This window comes from Polistes fuscatus, unplaced genomic scaffold (genome assembly GCF_010416935.1).
Source record: "Polistes fuscatus isolate 324 unplaced genomic scaffold, CU_Pfus_HIC Scaffold4, whole genome shotgun sequence".
NCBI lineage: Eukaryota > Metazoa > Arthropoda > Insecta > Hymenoptera > Vespidae > Polistes > Polistes fuscatus.
In genome coordinates, this window is record NW_025113118.1 from 3,095,223 (window position 1) to 3,115,257 (window position 20,035).

The 20,035-nt window shown below is 33.3% G+C and overlaps 2 protein-coding genes across 2 annotated transcripts; both read left to right on the forward strand.

The window, feature by feature from the left end:
- Positions 1-1,646: 1,646 nt before the first annotated feature.
- Positions 1,647-18,664, forward strand: LOC122520964 (putative aminopeptidase W07G4.4). Its single transcript, XM_043641305.1, has 8 exons — positions 1,647-1,735; positions 7,678-7,959; positions 11,998-12,106; positions 15,385-15,532; positions 16,972-17,324; positions 17,491-17,769; positions 17,856-18,095; positions 18,194-18,664. The coding sequence occupies exons 1-8, from the start codon at positions 1,719-1,721 to the stop codon at positions 18,362-18,364; spliced, it is 1,599 nt and encodes a 532-aa protein (XP_043497240.1). The 5' UTR covers positions 1,647-1,718; the 3' UTR covers positions 18,365-18,664.
- LOC122520965 (keratin-associated protein 16-1-like) lies at positions 18,589-19,580 on the forward strand. Its single transcript, XM_043641306.1, has one exon. It carries the CDS (start codon positions 18,589-18,591, stop codon positions 19,156-19,158), a length of 570 nt encoding a protein of 189 aa, XP_043497241.1. The 3' UTR covers positions 19,159-19,580.
- Positions 19,581-20,035: the final 455 nt, after the last annotated feature.

Below are 20,035 nucleotides of genomic sequence, written 5' to 3' on the forward strand. Positions count from 1 at the left end.
TACCGGTATGGTGGTTATTTTTTTAAAAGAAACCGTTTGTTTCCTTCGAATACCATCGAACAAATATGCTGTTCGTTGATAACTTCGCGTTTAACTCGACTCGGTTGATAAAGTAACTCGCGATCGTGTAAATCTGCCCAACGGATAATAACGAATAAGAAAAATAAACTCAATTAATTATTATTATTTTCATAAATATGCCGTACACATAATCAAACGGGATATTTACCTTCGTTCAAAAAAAAGAATTTTTCTCGTTTCAAAGCAATATAAAAGTGCGCAATCTCCCAACCCGTAAAATTTTGAGCAACACGTTGGTAGCACTGTTATACTATGGTTATATATGTAGTATGACGCGGTTGATTATCGATTGGGTCGACAAAGGCAGATTAAAACCTTCTGTTTTTGACTCTAAAACCGAGTACCGAAACAAAGCCCTTTGTCCCCTCCCCCTGGCCTCTATCCCAGAGGTATCGCCATTTTCCCTTCATTTTCTCATTTTCTCATTTTCTCATTTTCTCATTTTGCCAATAGCAACTAAATCGATCGAAAAATAAAAAAATAAATTATCCCCGAAAGAAATGGAATGATAATGTTTGGAACATGATCGATTATAAAAAATTAACAGAAGTATTAAAAATAATTTAATGTAAATTTTGATTCTCAAAAACTGACAATAAGAATAATTTCAGATCATAAAGTAATTATCTCAAATATGCTAGAAATATTTTATCCTAGTTCGACGTTCAAATTAAAATATAAAAATAACATACACGAGAGGGTATTATACGCATCAGGCGGTAAAGTTGAAAGCTTTATCTTGGAGAAATGGAAGGAAACTATGAGGAACGCGTGGAATCTGTAAAGCCGACGAAGGAAGACGAAGAAGACGACGACAAAGTCCCATCATTGCCATCTCCGTTGGTGTTGTAGTAGTATTAGTAGTAGTAGTAGTAGTACCACTGGCAATGGCAGTAGCAGCAGCGGTGGTAGTAGCGTCAGGAGGAGTTTAGTGTTGCTGCATGTAATTCGTGAAATGCATCGTCCGAATAAGTTCCGCTTTTTTTCTAGTTGCGTTAGAAGTTAACCTGTGCTGTGCTGTGCTGTGCTGTGCTGTGCTGTGCTGTGCTGTTCTGTGCTACGTTAACACGTTCATCGTTTTCGGTTTATATTTTTTTCCTTTTTTTCTTTATTCCCCTCTTATCGTTTAAAACCAACAACGCTGACCGTTTTGTTATTTCTTTCCTCTACAATGTCAAAATAAGTTATTCGCGTGGCTTATCACCTGATAATAAAATCCCACCAATCCGACCCTCCTCTTTATCAGAATTGGAAACAATACAAAATCCCTGCGTTACTGGTGGCTACGTTTCATTTATAAATTTACAATTCGTCGTGAAGTATCATCTGTCTATTAATCTTTCTCTCTCTCTCTCTCTCTCTCTCTCTCTCTCTTATCGATTCCCTCCCAACTCCCCTCCACGCCTTCTACATATAAATTCGTTTCTCATTTGTTGATATTTTTTAACTTTTTTTTCCGTCTTCCTCTTTTTCAGACAGGTGTCACAATTGGACGAGAATAATTACTAACCGTAATAATTAAGTTAATAATAAATTTTCAAAATATTACCCGAATGCCGTACCAGCAGTTGATTTGAAATCAACGCGATTCAACGAATTCTTTTATCTCGTGGTGTAAAACTAGTTTCTATCTCATCATGGCAGTTGAATCAAGGTGAGTTTTCTTTTACGTATATTCTTTGTCCCATTAATACGTGTTGTGTGTATCTCTAACTTTTATCGTATTAATCGTATTAAAGATGTTTCGTAGATATATTGAAAATGACGAGATTGCCACGTTTTATCTGTGAATTCTCACTCTACATTCAATAATGTCTTAAATATCACTCATTTTTACTTGTTTTTCCCCATAATTAATATTGAAATCACTAAATGTTAATTGCTTATACGCTTTTCGGATATATAATCTATTAGTTTACAATTTAACGAATTTTTCTAATCATTTTTTCATTATTATTTTTTCACTTAACTTGGCCTGACAACAGATTTTCCATTTAAGTACGTGTAAATTTGTTCTAACTAAAAAAAGGTTATAACTTTTAAACGGCCTTGTAAAGAAATCCCTAATTTTTATAGAAGCTTCAGAAGACTTGTCGGAATAATCTATCACTTTTTCAAAGTATTCTGATCATTTTCAATATATCTATGAAGCATTCTTAAACGAATCTCAATAGACACTTCTCTCATACTACTACTACTACTATTACTATTACTTTTACGTACATGCGCAAAAGAGAGAACGGCTGTGCATACTCTGGAAGACGCGCGCCGGTTCGATGCTCTCCCTTCGGTCTCGTCCTTTATGTCTCTTTTTCTTTTTCTCTTCTAAGTTTTTATTTTTCAGAGACGTTTATACGTCCCATACTACCACCCAACTGTCAAGAATCCCTTTTGCTCACAAGTTAACCTTTTCTACATCTGTCACTATACCAACAAATCACAAATAATAACCTATGCAATTTTCTTATTCGGTTGTTTATTTTCTTATTTAATTTCACCATATTAGATGTTTTATTTTTTTTAAACGAAACGAAAAAAAATCATTTCGATATTCGCATTATGAAAGACATTTTTTTTTTTATTTATCTTTAGTAACAATCGTGTATGAAAATTGTACAGCAACGCACACGTACGTTTTATTTCTCCGTGTTATCGTGTGATACTGTGAAATATCTTCAAATGACAGAAACATGACCCAAGATAAGTAATAACGGTATCGCGTTGCTGCGAAACGCTCGTTTAACACTCCTAGAATTATGTTCATTCGTTTCATTACTCATTCTCGAAATGATTTACTTCGGTGTCGTTATACGCATTCGCAAGGATTTGAGTTCTTTCTTCTCCTTCGCACTCTTAAAAATACTACTTTACTCTAATCATTCATTCTCCTATATAGTATCTTTGTTAATTAAATTCTTCAACATTTCTCGCAATTTAATTCGATGTTTTTTTTTTTTAAATGATCAAAATATTCAACGAATTATCGACTACTCGAGTCGATCTTTAATTTTTTTTTAATTTCGAAAAATACTACGCAAATGTTAGACTCATTTTTAATATATATATATATATATATATAGATTCGAGAAATATGTATATATTATTGTAATATAATTCAGAAATTAGTATTCTCGTAGGAAAATTGTTGTCTTTAATAATTCATTCCACCGTTTCCTATTATTCATCGTCACGATGAATTATAATTTAAGACGTCATTAATTATGGACAGTATAATTTAGCAATAATCTTATTTTTATCACTGGACATTTTCATTTTAAGATTTTTCTTTCCCCCCCACCCCTCTCTCTCTCTTTTTCTTTTTCTCTCCATCGTGGAAAATAAAGCATTGCAGGTGAATGCATAATTAAAGTCTATGTTAGATTATATGATCACCGAAATGTATATAGTACATATTACATTATTCACGATATATCCTGGTATAATACCGAATATACAGAAAAATTGATATTTTCATGTTACATTGAACAGAAATATTTGAAACCTCTTACATCTTTCTCGTCTTCCAAACATACTCTCTTCTTTATCTCTATCTTCATTGTTCTAAATCTATGTTGCATAAATTTAAATTGGACAGAAGAAAACAAATAAAACGAAGTATTTTTTTATCATCAGTTAGATTAATTAAATCGGCTACAAAATTATTGCAATTTCTATATTCAATAATTAAATTCTTTTCTTCTACGAATACGATGAGGAAAAAAATGTAACAAACAATTTCAAACCATTTAGAGAAAAAAAGGTAGTATGAACATAATTTCATTTTACTTTTGCATTAAAAATATAATGAGTATACATCTGTAATGTAATGGTTAACAAGGAAAACTGTGACTATAGAAAAAAAAGAAAAAAAAAATGCATAATTAAATCTATATCATTCGTATCATTCGAAACGAGATGAGGTTATATTATTTTTCGAATTACGATTCCCTTTCTTTTTTTTTTTCATTTACATCGGTGAAAATTCGTTTTTCCTTTGATGATGGTAACTAGCGGTATAACAAGAGAGAGAGAGAGAGAGAATCCGCAGACTTAAAATAATATTTTGTATGCTGTCCACTTTAAACCTTATCAGCTAGAAAAGTTGGCATCGTTAAAGCGAGATAGACACATTGTAGTCACGTTCCACTTTACAAACTCAATACCTGACTCTCTCTTTCTCCCTCTTACACACACACACATACACATACACACACACATACGTTTATCTACTACAGGGAAATATCCAAGAAGATATACTTCGAGTGCTTTTATGTTTTAAATTTATCTTCAACACGTTTTAAATACATAATATTGTAATATAATAATTTAATCTAATATCGTATAAGGATTAGAGAGAGAGATAGCATTAGACAAGCTATGCTTTACTATCAGCTTTTATAAAATTAAACTAGTCTTCTTCTTATCGATTGAAAATTTACATTGGTTAGTAATACGTATAAGACCATGCTTAAATGAAACCCACCAACGTTTCTGTGCATATTGTTAATATAAATGCAAATGCATTGTACATTGAGCATCTTCGAGCATATAGCCCCAGGGAAACATAGTTAATAATTAACTTTCATCATCGATTAATCCCCTACCTCCTCCCAATCTTCCTCCCAGTAACTTCCTACTAAATACAACTACGAATCGTGAATTTCACCAATAACTCTTCTAATTCTGTTCTATTAAAAAAAAAAACAAATATAAAAAACTCTTTTTTTCCCCTTCCCGTTTCTCGAACTCTCGTTAAACATTTTAACGAATCCTTTATAGCAATCTCGATACACAGGTATTATCGATTAGGATTCTACGAAGGTCGATGACCATCTTGCTTTTTATATTTTTTTTTTCTCCTCAAACGGAAAGAAACAAGTCATGCGCGGGGTTCACTATACGCGAGTTTATGTTTATGAGAATAAAAATAGAGTGGAAGGAAGAGGGAAAAGAAAAAAAAAAAAAGAAAAATTATTTTAAGTGACTATAAAGAAGTACTTTTCACTTTCAATGCCATAGTAAAGAAGAGAAACATGCAATATTAGATGTTTAGATGAGATATCGATCGTTCCTAATACTCTTTCGTGTCGTGTCGCATAAAATATGTTTTACGAGACGTATAAAATTGATATAACAGTTCGATAGTGAACAGTAATTAACGTGTGTATACGTAATATACCAAAGCTTTTCGATTTCTATCAACGACATATGGTTATACCTTCGTCATACGTTTTTTTTTATTTTCTTTCTTTTTTTGTTCCTTTTTTCTTTTCGTTCCGAATTTATGTTACATCGTAGGATGATTTATAGGTTATGTTACGTTTTCAGGTTTTGTTACTTCTTCTTTTTCTTCTTCTACTTCTCATTTAATATTCTTATCGGGTTTTGCCGTGTATAGTATGTTTCGTTTCCAATTTCTTTTTTTTCGTATTTTTGTATCCTTATTTTCTTTATTTCTCTTTTCGTAAAGTAAATTTACGAATAAAGAGTTTGGGAAATAAAATAATCCAGAAGAAGAAGATTTGCGACAAAGGATTGTTGCGAATGACTCGATTGAAAGAACGAAGAATATGCAGTTTTTTTTTTTTTTTTTAAATTGGCTAAGAAAATCGTTCGAAGAAATGCAAGGAACGTAAAAACAAGGGGAGATAAACTTAAATAATAACTATATGTACGATAAGATAAAATAAATTGCAATAGTAAATTCATAGAAAATGACTTCGTGTTCGCATATAATTTACGTTCTCTCTTTTATCTCTTTCTAGGTCCCGAAAATCTGTATTTTCAATAGATTTTTGTTAAAACTAACCATGCCCACTTAGTTGCCAACCCAATATATTTCATTTCTCATTAGAATAAAGTAGATTAAAAAAAAAGAAATATCTTCATTTTTGTTTGACCTTATACTCGAGATTAAACGAACAAATGTTGAAAAAAACGTTTACGATTGATTCACAAAGGGGTCAAATTATTTATCAAATGTTTACAAAAATTTGTAATACAATGTTGCACTTACTATCTGCGAAACTATTATGATTTGATAAATAGTTAATATATATTTTTGACGTGTTGACGTTTATTAAATCACGTTTATCACATATTCAAATGGAGAAATGTACTTTTAATTATGAATTTCACTTTTTTTCAAATATTTTCTCTCCTACCTTTTTTTTTCTTTTTCTTTTCTTTTTGTACGTAATAATACACATTTCTCGATATTTGGTTTCATCGGACGTGATATTACTCTCGTTTCCGTCAAACAAAGTTCCGATTGTAAATATTTCAATTCGTATAGAAGCATTTTTATTTCTTTATTTTTTTTACCGTTGTCTTTTTTCATGGTTTTTTTTTGTCGTCGTGTTCGTTTTACTACCGAAGTTTCGTTGGATGACGAATACACACACAATGCGTTTCTGCAACGCGTTTAAGCTAACATAACTCAGTATTTACGTACCGAATATTAAATATAGTGAGTATGCGGGGGGACAAAACTCGACAATAACTCATTGCTATTTCGAATCATGACATTCGTTTCTCATCCGCAAACGAGAAATTGCAAAATCGAACAGTCAAATAAAGGAACGAACGGGTAAAAGAGAGAGAGAGAGAGAAAGAGAGATGATTATTCTGTTTCACACACGCACCCACACGCAGGGGACCATCGTTATTTTGTGAACAAAAAACGTTTCGATAATCGGTCAACGTTAGTATAGTTATCATTTTGTGTCATCGTTCCAAATGGAACTCTTCGGATGCAAGAGAGAGAGAGAGAGAGAGAGAGAGAGAGAGAGGAATATCAAATGAATAATAAATTCAATTATTATCTACGTCAACCAGTTTCGTTTTATTCTCGTCCTATCAATCGTCACACTTTGATAAGCTCGAAATTGCAACTATTCGAGAAAAAAAAAAAGAAACAAAATATTTCAATATTTTTCTTCGATCTTATAAATATGTAATTTGATTTCGATTGAAAACGATCTTTCGCCATTCCATTTCGACGCTTTTAATTGAAATTGGATACGCGACTCTTGCGTTACTGTCTAAAAAATATAGCAGTTTCAAAAATAAAAAATAGAAAGAAAAAGAAAGATAATTTTTTACACAATTTCGAGAATAACGTTCGCATGCAATCTGCTCGAAAAGGTTCACGGTGGTGTCGTATGCGATTTGTCTGAAAATTGCGTCTACCGAAATACGCGGTCACAGAAATGAAAACAAAAAAAAAGATAATAAAAAAATAATGAAAATATATGTTAGGAGGAAAATCGTCGGGCAACTTTTTGACGCATAACGCTATTTGTAAAAGAATTATTTTTACGTATTTATTGAGAGAAAGAAAGAAAGAAAAAAAAGAAAAAACACGTTATCTACGAATGAATATTAAATCGAATGCATCGATATGCATTTGACAATATTGCATTCGACAGTTAATTCGCATTTTAGCATATATTACCCTTAGATCAATTATTCCATTTTATTTTCATGAATAATATATCGTCGTGTTAAATATATACAACACAACTACTGTATAATATATGTACATATATAGGAGTATTTACTTTGGACAGTTGATAAGATGACAATCTGTTCTAGATGGATGCCCTGTCAACTGAAGATAGAATCGAACATTTGTAGCTGCGATTACGATGGCATAATCTTGGTGTCAGGTAATGCACCTGGTATCGATGAACCAGAACCGTTCAAAACGGTTCTATATAGCGCAGCACAAATCGATTCTGCCCTTGGCGTAATCGGTGCTGTCCTACCGATCAATTTACCTGCGAAAAGACTCATTTATAGTCCAACGGGTCCACTCAACATGGATTATCACGATGTACGAAGTTTCGGTGAGGCTGCTACCAAAGGTATCGTAAGGTAAATTTTTCAAAGAAAATTCATTATTAGAACGAATTAAAATATGAATTATTGAAACATTTGTAAATGAATGTTTGCGAATGATTTTCTTCTTCGATATTGATTCAACTAAATCGATACTGTTGTAATAGTGATTATAATAATTCGTATTTAACGCAAATACACATGTGTTTGGTGGCAATGTTTATTAATCGGTATTATTAAAAATAGACTTTATGTTAATTTTGATTATTGATCTGTTAACTATAAAAATTGTTTCCATCTAATTGTTATTATTATTCAACATTTCACTATATATATATATTTAAAATATTTGATAGTTTGAAATGTTATATTCTTGTTAAAAAATAAATGGTTTCGTTATCTCTTAGATATTTTTAAATATTTTGAAAGAAAAGAGGAAAAAAGTTTTGTTGTGACGTCTTTACAATTTTTTTTGTTTTGATAATACACACACACACGCCCACGCATGCGAATTTAGAGCGCAATTGGGTAAATTTATTTATGTATGCTCTTTTAGAAAAAAAAATCGAGTTTTCAAACTTCAGTGAAAAGATAATGAATAGTACGAAAATGCGCTAAATAGGAAAAAGCTTTTAATTATGGCAAAGCGAGCGAGGAAAACTATTTTGGATGATAATTCAAGCTTGGTGCGTAAATTTCAAGATTGAATGTGGGTTAGTATGTCGCCGACGTATCTCTTGAAAAAAAAAAATTATATATAGGTCAGAAAATTACTCAAAGTGTTTGGTATTTATTTTTGATAACGCGAAGAAATATCTATGCAACTACAAAAATTCCCCAAAATTTCGTAGACCGTTCGAGAGAATACATTTTTTTTTCTAACATATAATTTTCTAACATATATATTATTAGGCCGTATTATAAAAAAAAAGGTTTTCACGATAATTACTTTCAATATAAAAATTTATTTATTTTCTACGTCATATTTGACTATTTTTAAAACGATTCTCAACGAGTTAAAAGAACAAATTGAAAAATACAACGAACGTTAGTGAATAATTTTGTCATTGTATATTAAACGCAACCAATAACGTATACACGCGCTCTTATACACCCCCAGTTGTCCTTGAAAATTTTTTGCCGTTCAAAAAAAGACCACGAAATGCGACACATATTATATTTATTTTTTCGTATATTTACAAATTTACGAATGTCCAACGAAGACAACTATTTCTGTTTCGCGTGTGCGGTTTACAACGCGAGCTAAATTCCCCATTAATTCCTGGTACACCGAGATCACCTTAAAAGCGTTAACCATTTAAACCAAACGCGGTGGTGTGACCACGATACGGTGTTTAGTGTCAACGATTAAAAGTCTATTTTCCTTTCTTGATTTATTTAAAACCCTTACCCAACCCCCTCCTACACTACCCCCCAACCCCCATATACATTATTTCCACGTACATTTAAGAATTTCAATTGAAATTCATACCTTCTCTTACGCCTGATCGTCGAGCACGCTTAAATAATAAAAAGAAAAAAAAAAAAACCACTCCATAATATTAAATTCGTAACTACGCGTTATTTCATTAAAAACCCATTTATTATTCTCACGTTATTTGTATTTTTTCCTTTTTTTTCTATTTTTTCTGACCGAGGGTAAGGTCGAAATTCGTACGTCTCACAATTAATCTGTTGCCTCCAGTTATGCAATTAAAATTGCACGCGTATGCGGAAGCTTAGAAAAAAAGAAGGAGGATTCATTTATCATTTCAAAGGAATTTCTTCTCGTGACTTTCGAGCAAAAGGGGCCGAGGTAATAAAAAAAAAATGGAAGAAAGGGGGTTTTTTTATTTGTTTTTTTTTTCTTTTTCTTTCCTTGAACACGCGCGACATTATTCGCAAGAATTAGTGCCAACGTGCAAACCATTTAAAAAGGGTTTAACCAGCCGATAAAACATTGTGGTACATTGTTCTTAACTATCGTTACGAAAATTCAACGAATTTCTTTTTCCTGTCTTTCTTTACTTCTCTCTCTCTCTCTCTCTCTCACTCTCACTCTCACTCTCACTCTTTCCTTTAATATTTACAGATTAGCAGGGAAAATTTTCGACATGGTCCCAACTCTTGTCCAAACGTGTCCAAGCGTAACGCGGAAATTGAAAACGCTGGGGGGGGCGGTAAAGGGAAAAATGGTCGTTCTTTCTAGCACGAAAACGAAGATAATTAAATCCGGGTCTACATGAGAGAGAAAGAGAGAAAGTGAGAGAGAAAGAGAGAGAGAGAGAGAGAACAACTTGGCCGACGTGTCGAGTTACAAAATAATAAAAAAAAGAATTAAAAAAACAAACTGGACGAGATATCTGTTTCTCGCAGATTCCGAATTGTCGCAGCATTTGCTGGTTCTCTTCGTTGTTTGATAAAAAACAAAAAAAAGAAAATGAAAATGAGAGATAAAGAGAAATCGGTTTTTATATTAACGCATTGATTATGTCGTCGTCGTCGTTGTCGTCGTCGTCGCGAGATTTTAATGTAAAACCGCATTTTTATTTATAATAATTAATTAATGATTTTTTCGTTATATCACGTTTTCTCGTGTTTGATTTTTCGACTTATGCTTTTTTCGTTCTAGTAACTATATTAAAATTATATACAGGGTGTCCCCCACATAACTCTAGTCACGATTTTTCAAGTACTTACGATAACCTGACAAAAAAATACTTCAAACAAAAAAGTTGATCTGTTTTTGATTGTTTGTTTTTAAAAGCACTTGTGCCATTTGCTCGCCGGCGGCAAGTAAAATAATTTTTTATTGAAATTTTTATTTTATTGCTTTCAAGGTCATCCAAAGGTCATAGTATACTATATCGTTGAATTCGTATTTATATGGACTATAATACTGTTAAGTCAAAAATATTAACTATTAAAAAATATTAAACTACTAAAACTACTACTAAAAACTATTTAAAAAGATAAAGGTAGTCTTAAAAAACATTAAAAAAGAAACTATTTTTTCAACTTTTTTCTATTGCAATTATAGCCAATCAAAAACAGATAAACTTTTGTTTAAAGTATTTTTTTGTCAGGTTATCGCAAGTACTTGAAAAATCGTAACTAGAGTTATGTGGGGGACACACTGTATAAGCTCATGCTTTTTTTTTGATTGCTCATGTTTTGCTACATTTATGTTCGCGTATATTGGATTTTACATTTATCTTTGCGTGTACGTGTGTATGTGTGTGTATGTACATTTTCGAGACAACGTGTTACTGCATTAATAACAAAGAGATACGTTTATCCGTGTAAGTAATACGTTCCCACGAATTTAAAACGCAAGTGTATTCGTTAAAGGCTACGAACAAAATTCCGCGCGATCCGTTCCTTCGATTCCCGCGAAATTTGCTTGAAAAATGAAATTCCTGGCCTCTTCCGCCTCCCGAAGTTGGAGAAGGGGGGGATAGGTGGTTTAGAGAAATCGAGGAAACTCGTGAGTAATGTCAATCGATATCGTTTTTCCTACTACCCCCCTACCCCCTTCTACCCCTACCAACTACAACTCCAATGACGACGGGGCATCTGGTAAAGATTTTTTTCTCGTCTTAAATGATTTACATCGAAATCGAATTTTTACTTTTTTTTTTCGTTTCGTTTCGTTTCGTTTCGTATCGTTTAGCACATTTAATTATCCTTATCGTTATCCTCTAATTTAGTTTCTATTATTCTACATTTGTATTCAGAAAGAGAGAAATAGAAAAAGATAAAAAGAATCGTGTCGAGATAATATAAAAAAATTTTATATATATATTTAAAAATATATATATATATTTAATATTTAACGAGAACTCAGGTTTTAATACTCGTTGTAATTTAATCGAGTTGCAGTCCAGCAGTACCTTTTATCAAGTAAAATAATCAGTATTAAAATTTTCATTATACGTGAATAGATAGATAGATAGATTTATTTTTGTACTTTTAATAGGATTCGCTATTTTAAGTAAGGTGTAATAAAAAGCAACATATTTTTGAAAAAAGAAAAAGCCAAGAAAATCTAATTAAATCGATTTTGTTCGTCAGAGCATTAAAAGCTGGGGTGAGATGTCCGTTGCTAGTTCTACTACCTGACGTACGTTTTGAAAATGTCGAGTTGGTTACATTGCTTGGTGCTTTGGAAGGACTTTACGTGGTGAGTACTACTCCTTTTCTAAAAGAATAATTTAAATTTATTAATAACATATTTTTTTGATTATATCTTTCTACGATCGATTTAACCCTTTGATTGCTATTTCATTTATAATAATAAATATCAATGTAAAATAATATTATATGATGTCGGTTTATTTATTGATTATTACTTTTGAGTCTTGGTCACATGAAAAGTATATTAACAAAACAAACATTTTTAATCATTAAATATATAATTTATTATTAGAATGTAGTTTAACGATATCAATCAACAATAGAAACAGTCGTACTAATAATAAACTAATTCCATCCCTACTAAACAATTCTAAGTATTTGTAACTGAATGGGTTAATAAGAATTAAAAAAAGAAAAACAAGAACAAAAATCGATAAACAATAAATCTACGAATACGAGTAAAAAAAAAATAATGATGCTAAAAAAAATAAGAATTCACGCGTATATGATATACTCGTAGATAAATAAAATATACGTGGAAAACTTAGTCGAATATAATAACAAGAAAAAATAAACTTAATAAGAGAAAAATACATTTTCACGAGAAACGATACCCTTCTACTCGTTTACGGTGTTTACCGATTGACAAAAGGAAAATCATTTTCAAACGTCCAAGGCAAAGTCGTTGATGCAACCCGTCGATGCAAGCCGTCGATGCAACCATCTATGCAGCTGCGTTCGCACAATGGAAAAGCCAGTAATAGTATATCTCTAAGGAATTGCTATCGCTTAGCAAACCGAATTCAGTGAGAACTCTGTCCGACGATCCGAGTTACGATTCCTCTCTCTCTCTCTCTCTCTTATTTCACTCTCAACATTTATCCTTGTAAACTCGTAGATCCTAAGGCATATCGCACACGTGACATTAACCGATGAGTAGAAATGCATCTTCCCATAGCAATGCAACTATTTTCAGTCCAACCATTTATACTTCGCTTTCCACGAGCGTTGAAAGATCCCTCTCGATCTTCTCAAATTGAATTATTCCGATGAAAAAGAAAAGAAAGAAAAAAGAAAAAGAACAGAAGGAAGCAACCATTATTCTTACCGAGTAACGTTCCTTTTTTTTCTTCTTTGACGGGGGGCAGGGGACAGGGGGTGCGGGGTTTGGGGTCTTCCTCCCTCTTCGATATTTTTCAATTAATCTGAAATGAATAGTTACGAATGTCGAATGCTTAATGCACGGTCACGTTTAAACTAACTAAATGCAAATATTAGTAGTCACAGATAACGGACCCACGCATATTTTCATGAGCTACTACTCGCAAACTTCCGAAAAATTCACTGCACGGTTAAAAGCCTCTAGAGTGGTTACGCTAAACTTTCAACAAGCTCTTACTCATCCTCTCTATCACTCTATCTCTCTCTTTCTTTTTTTTATTTTTTTTTAAATATCGTTTACCAACTCGAAACAGATAAGGATAGAAGACCCTTTTCCTTTCTTTTCTTTCTTTTTTTTTTTGTAAATATCAAATCTATTTTAATACAGTATACGACTCCCCCTCCTCCGTTTAGAAGTTTCCTGACATAATAACTGAGATTTGAAATTTTTGTCAGATAAATAATTACACGATACTTGCAAAGTATGAAAACTTTGTTTCTGTTTTTTTTTTCTTTTTTAAAAAGATTCTTTCAAATACGTGACGATATTAAACATTGTTATACACCGTCAAATTATATGTTCCCAACGTTAGATTACTTTATAAGAACTCATTATTCTTCCCTTCCCTTCCCTCTCCCCCTCCTCCCCCCCATTCTCCATCCCCGAGGATGTTGCCTTTTTTACTAATGGGTGGTGCTTACGCGTTGAAAAAAATGTGCCCAACTTTTTGCCTCCAACCGAGTTGAGCAAGTACCCACTTTGCAAAGCTTTGCCCCGCATATCGGATAGATTAGGTACAAGTAGACAAATTGCATGGCATATCTTTTCCTATGTTGCAAAAACTAATACCAACCTTCTTGCTTCATCGAATTATCCCTAAAATATTTCAATTTTTTAGAACTTATACCAATAGTGGTAGTAATTAAAAAGAAATATAATAACAATTTTGTTCTTTTTAAAATTAGAGAGAAATTGATATTTTAATTTTAATAAAAATAATTGAAAATATTATTATACGCGAATCGTACGTGATACGATAGTATATACTTTTTCAATGATATTTTATCGAGTTATTATAAAGCTCTTCGAAATTTAATAATCTACGTAATATTATACACACACATACATACATACATACATACACACACACACACACACACAAATTCATATATACATTTTTTGTCAAGGGATCATATTATACAGGGAATCAAATTCTTTTCGTTTTCATTTCTCATTATAAAAAGGAGTATTTAAAACAAAATTCTACATTATTTCAAATGTCAAAAATGTCCCCCGGGCACACGTTTTAATAAATATTAAATTAAAAAAGATTGGAAATTAAAAGATGCTTCTCTTTTGCGTTTATCTTGAATTGTATTAAGCGGTAGGGGGTAGGGTGGGGGTGGGGGTGCTCCGGGTGAGCGAATTTCTAAAAATTCCTCGAAAAGTCAATTTAAAAACACAAAACCATCCTGACATACGTGCCCGAGCACAATAAAAGCGCTGGGTAAATTAAAATTGTTCGAACATTATTTTATGTCACCAAAAAAAAAGGGGGAAAAAAAAGTAAAATCTAAAGCTTAAATGATAAATATCATTTAAAAGAATTAAAACGCGATGCGTTTAGATTACAAAGTAAGAAGGAAAGCAATGAATGAATGAATGAACGAATGAATGATCAAACAAAAGAAAGCTAAAGTATAAAGAATGGGGGAAAAAGGGTTAGAGGTGGAGGAACAGAGAAAAAGAGAAAAAGGGAAAGAGAGAGAGAGAGAGAGAGAGAAGATAGGAAAGAGGTATGAGAAGGTCTCGTAGGAGAAGCAACGAGCGAATAACTTGCATTCCAGAAGCCTGGCGGCCGACTAGGCGACCTAATTAGCGAAATACCCGAACCCTCCTAGTAGGGACGATGCAACCCGTTGGGTTCGTAGCCTTTTTTTCCCTAGCCACTATCTCTCTTCTCCTTTCCTTCTAAACGAGGACGAATAGGATGCATCGTTTTCCAAATACCGGAAGACGCCTTTGGAATCCCAACGGCGCGTAATCGGAACGCTATTCTAAACTCTCTCTCTCTTTCTCTTTCTCTTTGATTCTCTCTCTCTCTCTCTTTTCTTATTCTTTGTCTTCTTTTACGGGTAACTCAGAACACCTACATTTTCCAGCCCCTCGAGGTGAGAGAGATATGTCCCGAACGTTGCTACAAGGCCTGTCAACTGGCAGTCTGGAGTCCGATTTGCAGTAAAAAGCTCCAGGGTATCGTGAAGCTAGCCTCAGCCTTGGAAAGTGGCAGATTCGTCGCAAGGGATATCGGTAAGTCCTCTCTCTTTCTCTCTCTTTCTCTCTACTTAACCTTCTTCTTTTTCCATCGGTGAAACAAAGTTCACCGTCACATCGCCAAGAGCAAACGCATCAACTACTAAATCCCTTCTTCGTCAGATGGACTTCTTCTTTCCTACCAATCCCCAACTAACTTTCTTTAAGGAAGAAATAGAAGTATATATATATATATCTTTCTTGACTCCCTTTTTTCGCCGTAGGAATTTCAACAGACACGAAAGAGACAGGAAAGATCCTTTCCCTCGATTACCAGAAGACAATTCTTTCGAACGATCGAGTTTTCTTCTTCTTGTATTACTTTGTCTTATTCTTTTTGTTATTCATACGCGTCTTCAATGTTGTTTCGTTTCGAAATCAATCATCTCACTCTCTTTCTCTTTCTCTCTCGTTCGGTATAGAGATTCCATTTTCTTTTTCTCAAAATGAAATATACATTTCATTTCTTTCATCCTCGAACGATGTAAAACTTCGATAGGATAGAGTATACTTTGACAAATATTCTAAGTTATTTGTTCTTTATTCAACGAACAGATCGTAAAATATGACCATCAATTTGAACAGTTAATTGAGTTTTTCCGAATTGAATTGATTGACCGAGTGCAAGTGTTTTATTCCAATTCGGATACGTTAACGTAACCTTTTCTTATTTTATTTTTATGTTCTCTGGTAACATAGAGAGAGAGAGAGTGAGAGGCAAAAATAATGCAATTTCGTAGAGTAAACCTTAACTGTACCTCTCGGGATTCAACCCGAATTTAAATCAACCGCCTGCCAGAGTAAAGAATCAAAATAATAACTTTCTAATGGTTATATATCTTTTGACTTAGAGATTGAAACAATACCCTAATGTAAGTTTTATTGCGTTTACGATCGATCGATAGATCTACAGATGATCTTATACGGATGGAATACGTCTATCAAGTTGATCGATAGTTGATTCAATTAAATGAAGAATTCTAAACGTCCTGCAACTTTCTTTTCTTTTTTTTTATTTGCTTACGTTGTGAAAAAAAGAATGTAAAATATGAACGTGTGAAATACGTTCGTATAGGTATGTCAGTAGCGTATGATTTCATCTAATCTAAAAAAATATTTGCCCGCGCACACGAGAACGAAGTATACAAAAGAGTATGAGAGAGAAAGACGGAGAATCGTGAAATTCATTCGGACGAAAGTGCATCCAATCGGAAGATTTAACGATGCCGCGCAAAAACGAACGAACGAACAATCCTGGTCGGTGTAATTTTCCCTTTTTGTTTTCTTACTCTCGTACATTCGTGTTCGGGGGGGAAAACAATGATAACAAATTCGATTTGTTCAATCGTTTAGAAAAGTAAAAAGGAGACGAGAATATTGGATTATATTGTTTGTATGTGAATAATTGAATAAATTAATGAATTTATATAAAATAGGTGGAGCTGATCCAGAGAGAATGGCACCGCCTAGAGTTGAGGAATACGTGGCCGAATTGTTTTTCAATTCGAACGTTACAATGCAGGTGATATCCGATCAGGATACCTTGCTTCAAGAGTATCCTCTCTTCTCGTGCGTTAATCGGGCAGCTTCGGTAATACCACGTCATGCTGGAAGGATCATCTTCCTAACTTACGAACCACCGAATCCTGCTTGTGTCCTAGAAACTGTAATGCTCGTTGGCAAAGGTGTCACTTACGATACCGGTGGGGCAGACATTAAATGTCAAGGTAACATGAGCGGAATGTCGAGAGACAAATGCGGAGCTGCTGCCTGTGCAGGATTTATGCAGGTTTTTCTATATTCAATAATATTTTTAAACAAACCCATCGTTCTTAAATCATAATTTTTCTAAAAGTTTCACGAAAACAATTTTTGACAAACGAAACCCTAAGATTATTTCCCCCAATTTGATACAAAAAAAAAAAAAAAAAAAAAGAAATAATAATATTTGTCAGGTGGTGAATCTTTTACAACCACCAACGGTGAAGGTAGTAGTCGCCCTGTGCATGGTCAGAAACAGCGTCGGTGAGAATGCTTACGTTTCCGACGAGATTATAACTGCGAAATCTGGTGCGAGGGTACGAGTTGGTAACACGGATGCCGAAGGACGAATGATTATGGCCGATGCACTTTATCATATCAAAGAAATGGCACTTTGCTCGGTGAATCCTCATATCTTTACGGTTGCTACGTTGACCGGTCATGCTCCATTATCAGCTGGTACCGGATATTCCGTAAGTACTTTTGTTTTATTTTACTTTAATTCTTTATTAATTATGATATTCTTCGATAACACGGTTTTTCGACTACTATCGTAAAGATTGCCATGGACAACGCTGTAGCCAAATTGGTTTGCAACGCGGAGAAGCTTCAAGCTTCAGGTGAAACAATAGGCGACCCATTTGAGATATCCAGAATACGCAGAGAGGATTTCCGTTTTCACGAGGGACGCACGGAAGGGGACGACGTGTTGCAAGCGGTAAACAAACCGAGTTCTAGAACGGAGAGAGGTCATCAAGGACCTGCGGCCTTTCTAATTATGGCCTCTGGCTTGGACAAGGTATTCAACTAATCTTAACCATAATCAAAAATTACTTTCTTATACTTCTGTCATCATATACTTATCTACGACCGTTCACGGTCCTATATTACTTTTAGAACGGTATTGAATCCAAAAAACCACTTAAATACTGCCACTTGGACATAGCTGGTAGTGCCGGTGATCTTCCATCTCAACCAGTAGGCTCGCCGATTTTGGCACTGGCCAAACACTATCTTCTCGACAAAATTATACAATCCTGGACCGACGAAAAAGATGGAAAAAATTGATAACGAATTATTTTTTTCAGGACCTCTCCGGAATTACCTATTTATCCTATATTTTTCCGAACTATTCCTTTTCCTCAATATCGTGCTACCCTTTTGTTTTTTTGTTCTTCAGAATCTTAAACCCTACTTTATTTCAGGTTTCGGTGCTCAACGAATTGCTTTTAAACTGATCACATATTTTTATGTTAATGGTGGAAGTTTCGTTTGATGTGTTTTTGTTTTAAATGATAATCGGTTTTGGTGTAGGCGTTAATGATAGATTTGAAAGCTTTTATTTTTATCAAACGGTGTTAAAGACTATGTTTAGTCTCTCTCTCTCTCTCTTTTTTTATTTTCAATATCGATTACAGCACGGAGCCTGCAGCTGTTCGCCTTTAAAGTACACAAATATCGACATAAACGGTCATTTGCCGCATCCCCACCACCTACCCTACAGCGGAAATCCCGTATTGGCATTGTCCTATTGCTACCTGATTCAAGGAAAATGTCTTACCGTACGAAACGATCCACCTTCAGAAATGCAATACGTCTGCGAACTTGATTGCAAACCTGTATGCATACCACCATACCAATCATGCACTGTACCCTGCGAACCTGCTCCTGTACCCTGCATTACTCCTCCTTGCGGTACGTGTCCACCTGATCCTTGCTATCAACCTTGTCCACCAACCTGTCAACCTTGTCAACCCTGTCAACCTTGTCAACCATATTCCCCTTGCGCCGAACCGGTGACCGTTTTAGAACAGATGTGTACACCGAACGTTCAAAGAAAAGGTCTGAACACTTGTGCTTAGGGGTCTGTTGTTACGTATATACTATTTTTCTATTTTAAATATTTCAAGACAACTTTTTTGAGAACATTCATATCCCTTATACACTATAATTCTTGTTACGAAGCGTAATTTATACAAATTATCTTTTGATATACAACTTGTAGCATTTTGTCTACTAATTTTTTTTTAATCAAATCAATAATACATGGATAAAGAGATGAGTTTTATATCGAGAATATATTGTTAATCTTTAAAAAAATACAATAAAAATGATGTTATACATTTATAGTGAATAAACAAAAATAATTAAGTATTTTGTACGTAATCAATTTTAATTAATATCTTTTTACGAGAAATATAAAATTTGTGAAAAATTACACATTGCAAATGTTTGATCCGAACACTGTGTATTTGATAAATAAAGAAGTTTTTGTTTGACAAAATGGTAGATTCAATTAAAAATAACAATGTTTACGTTTAAATTGTAATTAAACTTTTTATCGTTTGTAAATAGAAAAAATACGAAGGATAAATATCATCGTCGGAAAATATTTTTAAATGTTTATCTATTATTCAATTTTTAAGATTTTTTCTTATAGGAATTTTTATCGACAGAGCTGTATCGACTGCTAATAAAGTGGTTCTCTTTCATTATCTTAATATATACTGATCTGTCGATGTTGTATCTTTTATAGATAATCTTTTCGAATTAGTCTCACTGGTACACTGCATTATCAGCAATACTTGTACTTTTAAAGTATCGTAACAGATGTGTTTTCTCTTGTGTCGATAACGTAGATTCTTATTTCCCGCGCTTATTAAAATTCTTACGATAGAAAAACAATCACACATTTATCATAAATCTTATATTAACAAAAAAATTATAATAATTTAATAT

Excerpts from the sequence above, each read along its gene's own strand:
- LOC122520964 (XM_043641305.1), top strand. Across the intron at positions 17,325-17,490 it reads CCTGTGCAGGATTTATGCAG|GTGGTGAATCTTTTACAACC; the intron begins GTTTTTCTATAT and ends AATATTTGTCAG. Across the intron at positions 17,770-17,855 it reads CAGCTGGTACCGGATATTCC|ATTGCCATGGACAACGCTGT; the intron begins GTAAGTACTTTT and ends ACTATCGTAAAG.
- LOC122520965 (XM_043641306.1), top strand. The coding sequence starts at position 18,589 with ATGATAATCGGTTTTGGTGTAGGCGTTAATGATAGATTTGAAAGCTTT.